The sequence below is a fragment of the Falco rusticolus genome, chromosome Z, assembly GCF_015220075.1.
Source record: "Falco rusticolus isolate bFalRus1 chromosome Z, bFalRus1.pri, whole genome shotgun sequence".
In the NCBI taxonomy this organism is placed as follows: Eukaryota; Metazoa; Chordata; class Aves; order Falconiformes; family Falconidae; genus Falco; species Falco rusticolus.
The window spans coordinates 70,741,921-70,760,479 of NC_051210.1; the positions used below are offsets into that span (position 1 = coordinate 70,741,921).

The 18,559-nt window shown below is 39.0% G+C and overlaps 1 protein-coding gene across 6 annotated transcripts in view; it reads left to right on the forward strand.

Moving 5' to 3' along the window:
- Positions 1–2,556: 2,556 nt before the first annotated feature.
- CPLANE1 (ciliogenesis and planar polarity effector 1) overlaps positions 2,557–18,559 on the forward strand; it is a 66,918-nt gene continuing 50,915 nt past the window's right edge. For 4 of the 6 annotated variants that reach the window (XM_037373377.1, XM_037373382.1, XM_037373381.1 and 1 more), the window contains exons 1-14: positions 3,108–3,196; positions 3,323–3,476; positions 4,292–4,427; positions 4,621–4,740; positions 5,589–5,818; positions 6,175–6,281; positions 8,222–8,378; positions 9,125–9,228; positions 9,376–9,558; positions 11,009–11,258; positions 12,323–12,475; positions 13,370–14,130; positions 16,737–16,921; positions 18,462–18,542. In XM_037373377.1, coding sequence (XP_037229274.1) covers positions 3,396–3,476; positions 4,292–4,427; positions 4,621–4,740; positions 5,589–5,818; positions 6,175–6,281; positions 8,222–8,378; positions 9,125–9,228; positions 9,376–9,558; positions 11,009–11,258; positions 12,323–12,475; positions 13,370–14,130; positions 16,737–16,921; positions 18,462–18,542 — 2,548 coding nt within the window. In that variant the 5' untranslated portion in view covers positions 3,108–3,196; positions 3,323–3,395. Of the gene's footprint in view, positions 2,603–3,107; positions 3,197–3,322; positions 3,477–4,291; positions 4,428–4,620; positions 4,741–5,588; positions 5,819–6,174; positions 6,282–8,221; positions 8,379–9,124; positions 9,229–9,375; positions 9,559–11,008; positions 11,259–12,322; positions 12,476–13,369; positions 14,131–16,736; positions 16,922–18,461; positions 18,543–18,559 lie in introns of those variants that run through there. The other 2 variants (XM_037373378.1, XM_037373384.1) reach the window with 2 other exon arrangements.

Genomic DNA, 18,559 nt, shown 5'->3' on the forward strand with positions numbered 1-18,559 from the left:
TAATACTGGCTTTTCTCTTGTCAGTGTTGATACTTCCTCACAGATTTATTTAAATAGAAGAATTACTGTATGTCCTGAGAAAAAGATTTGCATCTTTCCATTGAAAAATGGGCCATATACGATTTATTTAAAGAACAATGTGGTCATGTTTGTCTAAAGAGACCCTTATGGTTAACTTGAGGATGTACTAAATCCTTGAATGGGTAACATAGGGAATGTGCTAATTGTCCAGGCAACGGATATGTTCCTGGAATTGTAATGAATATGTAAATGATTTATTGGAAAGTTAATGAATAGACATGAGTGACTTGTATAAAGAGGAGGCTAAAAGGTGCCCTCGGTGTGCATGACTTGGGTGGAGCGATCCTCCATGCACCCAGCGCTGCCAAATAAAGATCACCTCTGCTTGCTCGTATATTGGTGAAGTGATTCTTTAAATCACCGTATAAAGTATACTAGCTTTAGAGATTACAAGTTGTTTTGTGCTGATAGCTATGTTGCACAGCACGGATGCCATGTATATTTACCCTGGTCTTGTTAGTACAGTTCTCTTCATACACCATACAAGTAGTGTCCCAAGTCTTGCCTGATGTATTAGCTTTTATTTCTAAATGTTACCATTTCTACAGAAGTATGTTGTGTTGAGACATACTCTGTGATCTAGGTAAGTAGATTTCCATTTTCAAAGCTGGAGGAATGACTGAAGAATTTGGAACAGGCACAAGTCACAGACTTGAGTTTAAGCTCATCTTTTTTTCTCCCCCCACCCTGTCAATAGAATGACTGGCAATATTACCGGTTTTTCAAAGTAAGAGGATTTCAAAGTGTATAAAGAGTTATCTTTGATATTTTCCAGATGTGAAACAGAAATGTGACTCAACAGCACTTTAACAATGCTGCTAAGCAGGTACTCTTATTAGCAGCGCTGGGGTTGCACTGGGGCTTTTCCACTACAAAACTTTCAGAGGCTATATACCATGAAGTTACATATATTTACGTGAGATTTCCTGGAACTCATTAACATATGCAAGTGTCTGTTCCGCATGGATAATTGTCTTTCCTGGTGGTCTCTGGGTGGCGGTGGGGTCTTCCACAGTTGCCATTCTCTTGTAACTTTATCTTTTACCTCTTTAACTCACAGTGTGTTTTGTTCAGGTATGGTTCTTTAAGACATTTTCTTTGTTCTTGGGCCTTAACCCTTTCAGGTGATGGCAGGTGTTATAAATACCTGACTCACGAAAAGCAGGTTCAGAAATCTATTGTGACGGAAAGTCAAAGAGCAAAAACCGCAGCGCTGGGCACATGACTCTAGCCAGAGGCTAAAGCCAAACGAGTTCAAGCATCATTGTCTACTTAAACCGTCAAGGTTGCATCAGCCACATATATATTCATTATTTCCTCATACTTATTTACAATATTCCCAGAGGTGACTTTAATAACTCCACCCCCGTTGCACTTGAATCTTTGGGTCGTTGGGGTTCCCTGGTGGTCGTGTAGGGATGGAGTCAGAAGTCTTACTTGTCCCGATGGGGACAGCTGCTGCATTTCCCGGGTCCCGGCTTGGCACAGCTTCAGCAGCTCTGCAGGCAGCGCACTGTCTGTCCCTGCATGTGGAAACCGGCCCGCACAGCACTTGGCGGAAAGCCACGGTCTGCTGATACGCAGGAAACTTGGGTGTAGACGTTGCCTTTTCTTCTTGCAGCACTTGCTCTGCTCTTGGATGGAGAAGGCGTAGGTTCTGTTTCCCGATTTAAATTTGGAGGGATGTGAAACGTGAGATCAGAGGAGAGGAATGGGTGGATTAAGGCAGCAGCAGAAACAAACGGTGACAAGTAAAGTAACTGTCCAACATGAAAGTGAGCCACTTCTCATTAATAGGATTATCAGCAATTGGATGATGACTTGCCGGTTTGTTGGTTTTGTGTTTTGGGTTTTTTTTTCTTTCTGAGCCAGTGTTACTCCCTCTCAATCAAGAATGTAGTTAAAGGAAGGTAGAAAGGGACTTACTCTGAAGTGGTTGAGGAACATGAGCCAGTTTGAGGGAACAATAAGCGAATCAACAGCATTTCATCAAAGTGACAAAACAAGGACTATCTGCACCCCCTACTTCTTGTATTTCACCTAAATTCCTGTATTTGATAGGACGCGCTGGCTTCCTATAGCCGTGTCCCCTGCGGTCGCGCAGCCCCTCCGTCTCTGATGGCAAATTCTCCCATGCGCAACCGTGCTGTCGCCGGGGGCCACGCGTGGTGCCCGGCCCCCCCACGGCGGGAGGCGCTCGGCACGTCTCCGTGCCCGCCTGCCCGGCAGCTCGCAGGCGGGGCCCCAGCCGCACGCGGGGCCCGGCGGGGACACCGGGGCCCACGCTCCCGCGCCCGCTCCCGCCGTGCGGAGCGCCCCCCAGAGCCACGCCCCGGCGGTCGCGGGGCTGACGCACGCTGTGGGGCGGGGCTCGCCGCCGCGCCTGCGCACTGCGCTGCCCGCGCCCCGCCGGGCCGGCGGCAGGGGGCGGCGGTGTAGCCCCGGGCTGAGCGCGCGCGGGGCGGCGCCGGTGGGAGCGGGGCGGCGCGGAGGCCAGTCAGCGCCCTGACTGCCGGTTGTGGTGAGCGTCGGTCTGGGTGTAGCTGTCTGCCTTTGTCTGTGTCCTGCGGGCCGGAGACGGCCTGAGGGGCTGCCTCTGCCCTGACGCAGGCAGTATCGGCGGTGGGACCTTCGCGGGTGGCGGCCGGAGCGGGGACGGGGGTGCGCCCCGCGCAGCGGCAGGCGGCTTGCCCGTGCTCGGCTGCCCGTCGGGCGCCGTGCTGCGCTCTGGGCAGACCCCGAGCCGTGAGGCCGCAGCCCGGCGGCCGGCGCTGAGCCCCGCGGTGGAGCGCAGCGCCTCGTCCCGCGCTCACGGCGGCTCCAGGCGGGGAACCCCCTCTACCCCTCCCCCGCACTGGGCCCGGGCCCGGAGCGCCGGCGGCCCGCCCGACCAGCCTGCGCAGCGGGTGGTTTGCCCGGGTTCCTGGTCTCTGGCGCGTAGGCGGCTGCAGGAGGTTTTCCTCGCTTTCTGCGTTCTTGTTAGAGCTTTTAGCGAGGTGCTTTGTGTTGTGGCTCCTCCTCAACTCCAGGAACAAGCAGGTGATATGCATGGCGGAACAGCAAATAGCCCGTGAGCTACGTGAACGAAAGTAGCTGCTTTAGTTTGGAAATACAGGTCAGCGTCAGCTCTGTTTGTGTTCAGCAGGAAGCTGCTGTAGTTGGGAGTTTGTGTCTAGTTTCCCCATCAGCTTCCACCCCCCAAATAATAAAGGTTTCTTGTCTTTTTTTTTAGTTTCTTCAGATTCTCCACACATATGTGAAAAAAAGCCACCATTTGCTTTTCTTTATAATGGTTACCTAGAGGTTTATTAAGAATGGAGGTTAAGTTGGATGTCCTCATCTCTACGTGTATCAAGCAAAGCAAGCCATGGCCTCGCATCTCATGGATTGGACAGGTGAATGTAACGCACTTATATTTAAACAAAATTCTGAAAAGAGTAGTTTTTTAAATAATATAATACTTCATGTTTCTTTTTACAAGAAGGGAGGGTAAAAAAAAAAGTGATTTTGAATGTACTTAACAAATATCGAGGTATAAATGGCTTGGGTTTGTATCTTACTGAGTTGAGGCTGGAGGTTCAAAACCTCTCAGATAAACAATGGAGAGTCTTGTGTCATGTTTCTTCCCCCCCTTATATGAAATCATTGTTTTGATGGTTCTAGTTCTTCATAACTTTTTTTTACAGTACATTGTTGGAAACAGTGAACAAAAATTTTTTCCCGGTTTTCCCTGCATCTGTTGAAACACATGCTTTCTTAAGCTTTTTTGATAAAATGAAACAGGTTTTTTGCCAATATGTGGTTTGACTTTACGTAGTAGGTAACCATTTAAAGCCATTTCCTTCTGCTGAAGTCACTGGCAAAAATCTTACTAAATTAAACCCTACAACATGAGATAACCCATGTCTAATCTGTTGCTGTGTTGTCATTTGGTAGGTAGTCAGTTGAGATATACTTTGAAGAACTTTTTAATAGTGATTGTAAAATCAGTTTGATACCTGTGAACCAAAGTAATCATCAGTGTAGGCTGATGCTAGATATTATGCTGTATTGTATTGGAAACATACCAAATAATGAAGTTAATAATAATTGCAGGTTGTTTTTTCATTAATTATTTTTCCCTGATGTTTTTTACCTCTGCATTATTTTGCAAACTTACATAGAAAGTAACATTTAAAAAAATGCAATGTGTTTTTCATTTCCTCAACAGGAAAAAGAGGCTGTTTTTCTTCTAGATGATAAACGTATAAATGAAATTAACCTGGCATCTGGGAAGACAAGGAAGAAGATTCCTCGGCTGCAGTCATTGTTGAAAAATGTAGTTGTTTTAACAACATCAAGAAATTGTTAAGTATAATATCTTGTGTTTTATCAATTTATGTGTTTTTATTTGTAGTTGTAACACTTTAGAAAGGTAGACTGTCTAAAGGACCTGTCAGCTCACTATCAGCTTTACAATTGTGGCTGTGATGTAAGGGAAGTAATTTTAGGTACTTCACAATAATAACCTTCAAAACATCTGTCCCCCAATGCACACAGGTGCTTGGTTGGCAGGAATGCTTACAACAGGAGAGCTGTTTCTGTGGAATAAAGATCAGGACTGCTTGAAAATTGTGCCAGCAATCGAAGAGTCTAAGAAGGTAGTTGCAGCAGCACAAGGTAAGTTTTTTTCAATTAGTCCTTTGAAAAATGAGATAGAGCAAAAGTGGCTTTCCATTTGCTAAGTGTTCTTGCACAAGTTTAAAGCTATATTCTCACATTGGTTTGCATTCATATAGTTTGTGTACTAGCTGGGCTTTGACAGATGTCCTCTGTCACTTGAACGGTACAGTTTTTTGCATTTGGTGATCTTTAAATAGTAATCAATTTTTAAATACAGTAAGTATTTTATATTTTAATGGTTAATTTTTAACTGTAGAAAAAATTTCCTTACTAGGTTATCAATACCTTAGATGTACCTTTGATATAAACTCTATATGTGTAATTTGAAGTTTATTCTGTAGGTAGGTTTTTATGACAAATGCTAACAAGGGAACGTAAAGGCAAGTATTTGCAAACTTTATCAAATGTTGTCACATATTGAATGTAACCTCACTGATACCAAGTTGTAAACTGAAGTATTATACGAGCAATTCTTTCATTTCAGGGAAGATCAGCACATTTAGGAGCTGAAGATAACAGTAGAGCACTTAGGCATTTAGTAGTAGTTTTTGTCAAAGTTGAATTCCAAGAAAGATGATCTCAGGGAAACAACTCTTGATGCTTGAGTCCTGTGGGAAAGATAAGTCATAAAATGCATAAAAATGTGTGTCCCATCAGACATTACTGCTGCCTAAGGTCTCCTATCAGAGATGATGCTGGAAATGAGAAATAGTTAAGGTGACAGCTTGAATTTTTTCTGATGGAGAAGAAATTTCCTTCCTCTATGGTTTTTAACATCTAAATGTAACAGAGGAGCGCAGACTGTCTGGTGCATTGTTGTGTGTGTTGGTTTTTTTTTTCCCTAGAGTGTTTAATGAGATTGTACTTGTACGTATCTGGAGATGGCAGAAAGGCACTATTAACAACTCCTACAGCATGTGTCTTTTTGTGGGAAAGCACAGAGCATGAAGACGCATCCTCATATAAAAATTCTTCTGCTGGGCGTTGGACTCAAGTTTTGCCTGATGAATCAGTCTTGTTGCCTTCTACTGAAGAAAAAGAAATTGGAGTCCATGCTGCTTTCATACAAAATGAGGTAAAAAAAAAAAGCCCTAAAGCAACCATTTAGCCTCTTAAGTAAGTTAAAGCCCCACAGGCTACAGTGAAGTTTGGGAGCAGTGGCTGCTTCTCGGTGATATTTGTAGGCTTAGTAGTTCAGTTTGTATTAGATTAGTGACAGTATGAGAATAGCCATACTGAATCAGATCGAAGTTTTTCTCGTCCAGTAATACCCTTTTCAGCCTTTAAATTCTGAATTACACCATTACTTTATTTAATCTGAATTGTGATAGCTACTGATCTAAATATATAAATAATTAAAGAGAAAATTGTGTCTAACCAGGTTTTGGGGTTTGTTCTGTTTTTGGTTGTGGTTTGTTTTTTTTTCCACAGATACTGGGTGATTGCTGTTTGTGCTCTTTTGTGTTTTACTCTGGAGAATGTTTGGTCCTCACATTTTTGATTCTTCGATGGCATGAAAATAGCTTTAAATATGTTAGGTAAGTTCAAAAATATGAAGTCACATTAGTTGAGGAAAAATTCATTATGAAGCGCTGCAGAACAGGGATTCAGAATTGGAATTGAACATATCTGCATTGATATCCAGTTAAATCTATGGTTACAAACATCTACATATGTTTGCATATGTGTGTTCATGGTATGCCACATACATGCATACGTGGCTCATATATTAGCATACGTGGCTCATATATTAGCATACGTGGCTCATATATTAGCATACGTGGCTCATATATTAGCATACGTGGCTCATATATTAGCATACGTGGCTCATATATTAGCATACGTGGCTCATATATTAGCATACGTGGCTCATATATTAGCATACGTGGCTCATATATTAGCATACGTGGCTCATATATTAGCATACGTGGCTCATATATTAGCATACGTGGCTCATATATTAGCATACGTGGCTCATATATTAGCATACGTGGCTCATATATTAGCATACGTGGCTCATATATTAGCATACGTGGTAATTTTCAAGTATTTAAATGTGGTTAATGTAATAACGTTCATCTATATATTCCATACTTGAATATTAACTTAGACCTAATTAGTGTGTTTAACACTCATGTGTATGCAAACCCATGTACATACACACAGTGATAGTGTCAGGGAGTTTTTTGTATCATGCTAATAGAGTTTCTTTCTTTTTCTTACATTACTACTGCATACTGTACAGTCATAAATGTCCTGATTACCACTTTTTCTTTTATATTATGCGTATTTGTATATTTTATGTTTTCTACTCCCCTTTTCATCTCTTTACGCCTAGAATGTGCAAGAGTGTGTTGTGTGTGTTTCTTTATCTGGGTTGGGACCATTTACTGAAATAGTTACACTGATACAACCACTTAAAAACACAATTGAATAATCATCCTGAGTATCTGTGTAGTCCATTCCTCTTCCTAAGTGAGATACACATATTTGTGAGTTTAAATGAATATGTCTTCCGTGGAAATAACTTGAGTTACTTGCTAAAATTTATGCTTGCTGTGGTACAACTGCTTTTGTTACATGATGCCCTTTTGATACTGACTTAGTAGTAGCGTCCTCTTTGCCCTACTAAGCAGCGTCACTCTTTGCTCAGTTTGTCAGTAGCACAGTAGTGCCTTTCTGTGACGCAAGTGAAACAGAACATAACATTCCCAGTGTAGATGTGCGTATATATACACCATAGTACTTGCATCTTGAAATTGTAACCATATTTCTCAGCCATGTAACTCATGATTTCTTTATGCCAACTGCTGCTGAGTTTCATTGTTTACTATTGTTTAATTCATTTTTTCATGTTAATGGGTTGGGTTTTTTGTTGTGTAGGTGGCATGCTTCTAAATGGAATCTTTCATGTGGTTTTTCTCATGTTTTGAATCTTTTGGGGATCATAGAATGGTTTGGGTTGGAAGGGACCTTTTAAAGATCATCTAGTCCAATCCCCTTGCCATGGGGAGGAACAATTTTCACTAGATTGGGTTCCTGGAAGCCAAATCCAACCTGACCTTGGACACTTACATGATAGAGCATCCACAACTTCATTTTTCAGAGCTGTGTACTGTTGATTTTCATTTTCAAATTTTGAGCATCGCTGTGTTGGATGACATTATACTGAGGAAGCTTTTCCTGGCTAAAGTGCAAGTGCCTTAATTGTATGGAATGCATCTATATTTATTTGTATGTTCTATACATGTAGCCCAAGTTCCTGTCCCATAAAAATAGTTCTCAGTGCTCAGATATAATTTCTAAACTCGTGTAAATATAAATTTTTTGTAGTTTTTGAAGAAAAATAGATTATTATTTTTTATTGTTCATGCTTTATATATTCTTATCTTGCATGGTTCTTTACTGTAGATGAATCATCCCATTCAGCATAACTGGGTAACCTTGTGTTTTTCTTGTCTCTCTTTCTGGTGCTCAGTTCTTTGCCATACCAAATCCATTGGGTACAGCAGACTTGTTCTCTTGTTAATTTAGTTCCTCATTGTGTGTCTGTAAAGTCAAGAGGAGCTTTGCTGTGTGCATTTGCAAGAGATGGACTTCTGCTTGCAGTAGCTGTTAATCAAATGGATCCAAAGGTATGAATGATAGTACGTGATTTATGCTAATAGTTCAGTTTAAATGAAGTGGTAACAAGGATTTAATGACACATTTTTAGGAGTGATTTTTCAACTTTCTTGTTGGTACATGTGATTATTTTCATGTTGATATCCATAGCTAAAAAACACTGCCACAACTTGTAATTTTTTGAATACTGTTGTTTAGTTAAGAAATCCATGTAAGCTCCTCTGTCATTTCTAATCTCCAAGATACAATAATAAATTAATTCCCGTTACTGCATTGTGTCTGCAAAGAATCTGGATAATTCTCCATCAGTCCTCAACCTGACCTGTATTGGAGGTTAAGTTCCAGCTTCATAATGTTACTCCTAACAAATCGAGGCCAAATCTTGATGCAGTTTTTAGTGCTAATGATGACAGGAAATGAGTACCAGGATGGGATGATACAGTCCTTCAAAGCTCCAGTTGTTACCCACCAACGAGACTGGAGAAGAGTGATCTTATATTATTTTGAGGGTTTTAGAAAAAGTTACATTAAACAGAATATTGAATTATATATTATGTAATAATATATAATTATTTTTCAAATGTAGAAATAGATACAGAAATCAATCAATTTTCTAAATAGTAATGTCACTTTAATGTACAATAATGTTTCCAGTATGTCAAATATAATGTGTAATTCGCTAATAGAAATTGGTTTTTACAATAATGACATTCTGATACAAACTTATATTTTCTTTGCATTTACTTTTTCTTTCTAGGCAACTCAGATTTTGTTTTTAAACACGTTGAATTTTGTAACTGTTTCGGGTAGCCTTAAAGGTTGTAGTAGCAAGAATAGCATGGTCCCATCCAAGTTTATCAGGTCAGTAATTGATGTTTCTGCTGCTGTTGTGGATTTTTTGGTTTTTTGTTGGGGGACAGGTGGAAGGTTGATCTTTGTTTGTTTTTAGCTATTCTGACCTGTTCATAGAGGAATTTGACAGAAAAATATTTTTCCTGCCCAATTTAGATCTTACTGGGTTGGCGATATGAGTTGGACTCCGGATAGCCTTTTCTTGGCTTGTATGTTAAAACGTGGATCTTTGATTTTGTTGACATGTACGGGTGAATTGCTGACCTTGATTACTTCTGGCTGCTCTGTAGAATTTGGACCAGCAGAGTTTATTCCATTTCATCCACTAATAACATACAGGTAAAGGGGTTTGAAAATGTTTATACGTTCTTTGTAATATGATCATATCTTATTTTCTAATATTTTTTTTACAATTTTACATAAAATTAATCTTTCAAATGCACTCTGTTGTTTTTCATGTGTCTGGTTGTCATTCGTAATTGTGTTTCTTTTAATTGGTTTCTCGTGATAAAAGTTGGCAGTGTGACAATATAAGAATACATTAAGTGATTTTTTTAAAAAATTTAATTTAGTAGCAATTAAAAATAGCATGTTTTCATGATTTAAGAAGAAATTAAACTTACAGAAGTGCTGAGAGTGCAGGTTATTTTAACCTGGTAGTATTAAGCGATATTACTCTGCTCCCTGTTGAATTTTACCTATAGAACTCTTATGTCACATTTCCATATCAGATCTTGTAAATAACATAGTTGCACAGACAGAAGCTAGTTAGCTTTTTAAAGTATTTGTTTGGGGGGTACTTCAGATCTAGATTTGAAATTACCCTGCTGAGCGCATGCAGGAATAGAAGGATCTCTGATCAACATTTTTTTAGCATTAATTGAAAGTTACAAGGAGTAACACAGTCTGAATAACTAGAGAAAATAATACAGAATCTAAACTTTAGTATTTTTTTAAGTATACATGTTAATTTCGAGTGACTACAGTTGGATAGTGTGTTAATATAACACCTCATTAAAACATTCAAAGCATTATAATACCTCCTTACAAAGTCTGGTTGAAAAATCAAACACTAAAATATATTAAAATACCTTAATTGTGATTATTTAATAAATGTATGCAGCTACTTCTTTTTCAGATAATTACTAACTTTTGGGCTAGTAAGAAATCAAAAAAACCCACATGAATTTTACACATTATTTAAAAGTATTGTGGGGCTAACATTAGAATAAATGCACAACACTGCTTTCTGGAGCTCCATAAGGAGTGATTTCTTTATGAGAAAAGACTTTAAGAACTCTTTTTTTGAAGAGAAGACTTGTGTGTTGATATAAAAATATTTCTGTTGAATGTCTGAACTAATAAGATTCAGATCTTGAGGGATTTTTTTGTTTTCATACATGACTTTATTAGAAGCTACTCTAGAATTTCATCTTCAAACACTTGTCATACACAGTAAGAGCTAGATAAGCATGTGTGGTACACTTAGAGTTAAATTGTGAAAAGGTACATTTAATATTTATTAATGAAATAATACTGAAAGCTGTTTTTTTCTTTGAATTAAAAAAGTTGCAATTGAAGCAAAATGCTGGCATCTTATGAGTGTAAATAGTGTTGCCCAGACTGCTCATCCTGCAAAAATACAGGCACTTCTGTAGAATTCTGAATGGACCTATTGGTACAGTAGTGTGAGTGGTATTAAATGTTCATAAATTATTTCCTCTCTATTCTCTTCATGATTGTTACATATGATGGTTGTTTCTTATCTTTGGATGTATCTTTATTTTAGACAGCAGCACTCTGTTTGTCAGGACTCTAGTCAGTCTCTTGGTTCTTCAGCTTCTGAAAGTGACCTTACGAGACAGAGATTCTCTGTTGCTTCACATTCAAGATTACCGTACCTTGTCGTCTCTGATGGATACATGATAACAGTGCTTAGATTACCTAACAACTTTTCATCATCAGGATTTATAAGATCCCTTTTGCTTGACTCAACCCAGCGCCTTGAAAATATCCGTCAGAATTTGCTGAACTTCAAGGTAGGGTTATGAATTATTTTGTAGGCCTTAAGTGAAAGACTTCGTGTATAAAAACATGTAATTTTTGAAATGTTTTGAACTCAGTGTAGTTCATTGTGGTATTTGTATAATTCCTTTGAATTATAAGGTTGTTTTGAGAATACAGTGGATCTGGAAAACAATGAATACAGTTTTCTCTGAAATTCTGTACCTTTGATAACTGGGTGACATTTCAGTAAAATTTAGTAAAGTCTTAATTGTCATGATATATTCTTTCTGGAACTGTAAAAGAAATTGGGATTTCTGTTTCAATAGAGTTGGTTCAGAGCACTGACAGGTATTATGCTACTCTGACTAGCTAATCTTTTCAGAATGATGCAGAAAAGATTCTGTAAAAGCTCTTCATCTTGGGCTGCTGTGGTGTTTTAGAGCAGTCAGCAACAATCGCAGTGGTGCTGTCTGCATGTCTCCATGCATCTCTAGGTCCTTAATTGAGGTTGGCAATTAAAGCTTGCTTAAAGCGTTTTTGCTTATTTTTCTGTCACTTCTAAACTTAGCAAAGTCTGGGAGAAGGGAAACCATTGAAAGAAGAGGTCCTGTAACTATATCCAACCAAATAAGATATAATAGATACTAAGTTCAGAAGTTTTCTGTTTGCTGATGAAATACAACTTCTCTTCCGATTCAGTTTGGTTTTGGATTTTTGGAGAAGTGTGTTACGGTAGTCATGCATAAACAGGAAGAGTCGCCAAGGATTTGAGAATTTAAAGAGATCCGTTACTAGTAAGAGTGCAAGAAAGCCTTGCATACTGGCAAACTTGTAGGATCATTTCAGGGATCAAGAAAGCAGATTCTTACAGAGTGAAGCAAAATGAAATTTAGTGCTGAGAAAATTCTGCATTTTTGAAGCATGATCAAATGATAGTTTGTTTCAGTGCAACACATGCGTGCTGACTTGTTCTCCCTTTCTGTCTGAGAATTTTAACTGAAGCTTTTTACAGAAGAGACCAGTTTCCTTATTTTGTGTAGAAAGTGTCTGGTTCAGTCTTGCTAAAGACAGGTAATGTGATTGTTATTTCTTTTAGCCTAAAAGGAGACCTCTGTGTTTACGATCACTGTTGTCTTTAAAAGCTAGTCTTCTAAAAGATGCACAAAACCAAAGTTCCATCTTTTCCACCATTCCGAAATTCCTGGAAGAGAACACAACAGAAATGAGTGAGAAAAACATGGATTTACTGGTACTTAATAGCTTTTTTCCACTTCCAATTATGCATATTATTTAATTTTAAGTTATTCTAAATGTAAAGAATTTTTTTAAGATAATATAGGTATATTTGCTCTTACTACATATATATTTAAAGTAATTCAATATGGGTTAAATTCTGGTTTTCTTCATAGATATGAGGAATGCTGTTGTTTTTATCAACCGATGCTTGATTTTTTATTTTATTTTTATTTTTCAGCACTGCAATAACTTCGAAAAATACATACTAGTCTGCATATACATCAGTTTATTGTAGTTTAATACTTTAGCTTCACTGTATAATAAAACATAACATTACAGTACTAAATATACTAGGGCTTTAAAGTATATCAATAAGTACAGTAATATCCTTAGTAAATAAAATATTTATCCTCAATTTTAGAGTATTCTTCCATCATGTCCAAGATTTGTACACCTCATTTGGAAGAATGGCTCTGTGGTCAAAGTTACTGTGCAGCATTTCCCAGCTTTATTTCATGCTTTTGGTTTTTGATTTGTTCTTCGAGGTTTTTGAGGTTTTATTGAATAGCTTTTATATCTTGCAGGTATCTGGCAAAAACTCTTCCTCACACTCTGGGCTTCATAGAGGATAGGGTTTTACTTTGTAGTATAAAGAATACCGCTGTGTTTACAGTGTAATTTTTTTTGTTGTTCTTAGGTAATTAAATTTCTGTCTGCATAAAAATTCCAAACAGCCACATTTTGTTCAAGATCTAGATGAAACTGCTGTGTATTAAACTTACTAGAAATTAAGCAAGTTAAACATAAAGATTTCATTTGTGAGACTGACTAAATGATGATTCCTTGCAGACTATGCTTTCTTTCAACAGACTTGAATTAAACTGTTAATTGTTTTTTTCTGATTTAGGATTATGAAGAAGAATCAGATGATGAAAAGCAGTTTTGCAGTAGCCCTGCCAGCTTCTGTAGCCAAAGAATCCATTCACTTGTTGGTAAAGCTGGTCAAGGCCACTTGGAATTTGCGTCAATGTTTGATACTGTCCATGCAAAAGACAGTACTGAAGAGAAAGATGTATTATCCCTGGAACTATATTCCATACAGAAAAACCTCTTTGCTGCATGGCAGATAGGGATTTCAAAAAATACAGAAGAGAAAGATACATTGCTGAATTACACAGTGAATTGCATTATCCATTTTTTCAACATTATTCAGTTTGTGAAATGTTCCTTGCTAAACCAGGGTCTATCTTTAAACAAGTGTGTGAAGAATACTCACTGGATGCATTGTGTCCTGAAATATTTTCAGCAGTGCTTAACTGTCTTGAACTGGCATTCAAGAGCCAGTCTGACTGGGCATGTGGCAAAGCTGACATTACAAACTTTAAAACTGATGCTTATACAGCAACAAGATCAATTGTTCTCAGAAAACCTTTTGGCATGCTTCTGTCTCTTGAAGATGGTTTCTCACACTCTAAGCAGCCTGTGCATACTACAGTATGAGAATTTTTTTGCATCTCCTAATGGTGATGGTCTTGTTAAACTTGATTCCCTCACTATGCCTATTTTCCTGGTTCTTGATGAGAGTACTACTCAGCAATTCAGCTCACTGAAATCCCTGCTTAGAGAGCCTCCTCAAGCAGTAAACCATGATGCAAAAACAGAAAAAAGGTATGAATGATCTTTGCATGGGAAAAAAAAAATACATATACAGGACAACTAGGCAATCGGACCCAGTCAGCATGGGCTTACGAAAGTCAGATCCTGCTTGACAAACTCATCTTCTATGACACGGTTAAGTGCTTGGTGGATGAGGGAAAGGCTGTGGATGTTGTCTACCTAGAATTTAGTAAAACCATTCTTAACGTTTCCTGCAGCATTTTCCTGGAGAAACTGGCTGCTTATGGCTTGGACAGGTTTATGCTTCGCATAAAAGACTGGCTGGACGGCAGAGCCCAAAGAGCGATAGTGAATGGAGTTAAGTGCACTTGGTGGCCTGTTACAAGTGGTGCTCCCCAGGGCTCATTTTTGCGGCCAGTTCTGTTTAATATCTTTATGAATGATGTGGATGAGGGGATCAAGTGCCCCATCAGTAAGTTTGTGGGCGACACCAAGTTGCAGGGGAGCATTGATCTGCGGGAGGGCAGGAGGCTCTGCAGGGGGTCTGGGCAGGCTGGGTCGGTGGGCCCAGGCCAGTTGTGTGAGGTTCAATCAGGCTCAGTGCCGGGTCCTGCCCGTGGGTCACACCAGCCCCTGCAGCGCTGCGGGCTGGGGGCAGGGGGCTGGGAACTGCCTGGGGGGAAAGGGCCTGGGGGGGCTGGTCGGCAGCCGGCTGGGCATGAGCCCCCTGTGTGGCCAAGGAGGCTAGCAGCATCCTGGCTGGTATCCAAAAGTGTGTGGCCAGCGGGACAAGGGAAGTGATTGTCCCCCAGTACTGGGCACTGGTGAGGGCCCACCTCAAATCCTGTGTTCAGTGTTGGGCCCCTCACTGCAGGAAAGACGTTGGGGGCTGGAGTGTGTCCAGAGACTGGCAGCGACGCTGGTGACAGCTCTGGAGCACAAGTCTAATGAGCGGCTGGGGGAACCGGGGTTGTCTAGTCTGGAGAAAAGGAGGTTCAGGGGAGACTTTAATTGTCTTCTACAGCTACCTGAAAGTCAATTGTAGCCAGATGGGTGTCAGTCTTCTCCCATTCAACTAGTGACAGAACAAGAGGAAACAGCCTGAGGTTGCGCCCAGGGAGGTTTAGGTTGGATATTAGGAAAAATTTCTTCATGGAAGGTGTTGTCAAGCACTGGAACAGGCTGCTCAGGGAAGTGGTTAAGTCATTGTTCCTGGAGGTATTGAAAAGATGTGTAGATGTGGTGCTTAGGGACATGGTTCAGGGGTGGATTTGGCAGTGTGAGGTTAATGATTGGACTTGATGATCTCAAAGGTACTTTCCAACCTAAATGATTGTGTGATTTTGTATGTTGGAACAACAATTTTGTTCAGTTACACAGTAATTGCATCTTTTTGCCTCTTTTCCATGTCATGCTCCATGGAGAAACATGATAACCTATTAAAACATGCAGATTAGGGAGCAGACCTATTGTTGAACAGAGTTCAGTTTTGTCGTGCAGCACTAATCCAGGTATTGCAGCTTAAGAAGCTTTTACTGCATCTTGCCTGTTATGCTCCTTCCTGTGCAGAAGTTCCAAACTCTGTGGAGCCAAGAGGCTGCTCATATGCAAAATATGTACAATGTCAATGTAGTCAGACAAGTTCGCACTAGTTTATGGATATAGTGTCCTGGAGCAATAAGAAAAACCTCGGTCTGTGGAAATGTACTAAACTATCAGAGCTATTTCTTCTTTGAAGATATACCTGTAAACTTGAAAGAAGCTTAAACTGAAGTGTGCTATCTTAACTGTGGCAAAAGTATATTATTATCACTGGGGTATTTCTCTACTGCAGAACTCGAATCTAAGTGTGTTAATCATATGAGTAAGCCGTTCCTTTCCAGAGATTCAGAAGCAAAACAGTATTATAACTCACAAGTTTAATCTTACTGCAGTAAAACATTTCTTCAATACGATTCTGTGTTCACTGCAAATTTGATAGGTAAATTTCCGTTGTTTCTGAGATGATAATCCATGATTTTGATTAATTGTGCTCCAGGTACTGAGTACTGTGAATATGACTGACTCTGTATATTAATTGAAGCATTTGTGCTAGAGAAGATGCAGATATGTTGCAGTTCTGTGCAAGCTTTTTCAAACCACTGGCAGTGTATATTGGCTTGTATCGGCAAGCTTAGTATGTATCTGAGGTGGTACATCTAATAATTCTGTGCTGGGCAGCAGGGGACTTGCAGCCCTAAAAACATGTTCTGCAGTCTTCTGTTTCCCTGTCTTTGCTTTTCTGTGTTGCACTTTCATTGTATTTTTAATCAGTCTTGTTTGTGGAGACACTGATGCCTGTTTTGAGGTTTATCTAGGCTGTTTCATTTCCCCATTGTTTACACAGCAAAGGATTCATTTTGGGTGCATTTGGGTACTTGAAGTAGGTAGCTGTGTTTATGCAGATTCAGAAGAATCGATGTATATTGGTCAAATACCAAAAACAAAGGCAAAAAGTGTTTTGGTTTTTTCCCTTCATTGAAGGCAAGAAAGTAGTTGGTGACATAAAATATACTTTAGGTTTCATATACATAATGTAAAATTTAAGAAAATAAGCCATCAATGTAAGTAACTTAGTTAATTTTGATGATTTTCTTAATACGCTTCTTGACCTACAGGCTGATTGTACTATGGCGATTGTTGTATAAGAAGGTGGTTTGGTATCAGGTGCAGCTGAACAGAAAAGTGAACAGGAATGAAGAAGAAGACTCTGTTGTCTCATCACTTTTAAGTCATATACAAGCAACCCTCCAGTCATCAGGAGTGACCTTAGAACAACATCTGAAGATTAATTCTGTATCTGGTTGGTACTTTGGAAAGAACTACAAATGTTAGGTTGTTGCATGATTAACCGAATACTAGGAAAATTAGGTCCAATTTAATGACAATCTGTAACTGACCACCAGATTTTTAAAAAGTTAACAATGGGACTTTTCACACAATTTTTGATCAGAACTTTCATAAATACTTCATGTCCCAATATATCTGTAGATTGTATTATAATCTTCAGAGTTTGTTGAGCTAAATAAAAAAAAGACTATTGATATCAGTTTGCTTTGAATCACGTCCTAGAGAATCTGAGTGCAGGATCTGAATTAGTACTCATTTGTACTGTGTATTTCCTCTGAAGTAGATAGGCATCACAGTGTGTCTCTTACTGTTGTAAGAGTTCACTCCATGTGATCACTGTGGGCATGAGCATGTCATATACATGAATGTAGTCAGCTGCAACTAAGCATCCAATCTAGTGTAACCTAATAGATTTATAGCATACTTATTTTGCAAACAGTATATGGTTGTAGTGTAATTTCCTACACATTACTGTCCAACAGTCTGTTGTTGTTTCACCTTCCATACTAATAAGCCCAGGTTCCCCTTTATGTCTCCCGCCACAAATCTGTTTCCTCTCCATATTTTTGATCTCTCTTCCTTAAATGATACTTCCAGCTTCTCTTCCTACATCACTCCATACAATACATAGCTCCTTTGTGTCTTCTTCATCCTAAAAATACATGCAGCTTCCCACCCTTGCGTTCCATCCATTCTTTATGTTTTTTATTTACATGCAATTTACAAATCAGATATGGCACAGTTTATGGATAAACCAGAGTAACATATATGCTTATGGGCCAAGCCAATACCTGAACTGGCTAGCTGCTGATAAGCAGGATTGAGTGGCAGATTTGACCATGTCTTTTCTTCTGTGGTATCGCTATTTTTATTTTATAATTTTTCCTCCTTCATTGCCCAGGACCTGTGCTCTTTCATCTTCCTGTCAAAGCATTTAAGAAGTGAAAAATGGATTAAAAATCACAATGGGAATAGTGATGGAGAGGTGACATTTAAGGATGTTAAATGTGTAGTGGTCCGCAGACCTGTTGTTTGAAAGTGCTTTTACACTGGAAGAGAATATATAACTTGCTAAATAATCTGATAACTACTTTTTACAATGAAAAAACGTCTTCCACATCTTAGGAAATATGAAAACAGTTAAAAGAAAATGCTTTTCCCCGTTAATAAATTAATAAATCATTGTGGGGTTTGAATACTGAATTTTCCAATTATAATTAACATTTATAACTTTGTGTCATCTAAAACAATATGGTAAGCTGAACCAATTTTTTCATTTAATAATCTAGCAATTAAAAAAGGCAGGGGTATTCAAAGTCATCTTCTCTCAGATGCTCAGATCTTTAGAGTTGGCTCTGAGAACAGAAATTTGCTGGAGATGGGTGTATTACTCTGCTTTTCATATATCTGTAATACTAAAGTAATTCTGTGTGTGTTTGCATATACAAAACTATGTAGAACTTTTAATTTGTTAACATATGTGACTTTTACAGGTGAGGAGAAGTTCCTTTTAGGCTCATACAGAGAGTCTGTGGACATTTGGAAAAGATCTCTCTGTGAAATAAAGGCAAAAGGTAAGGGATAGAAACCT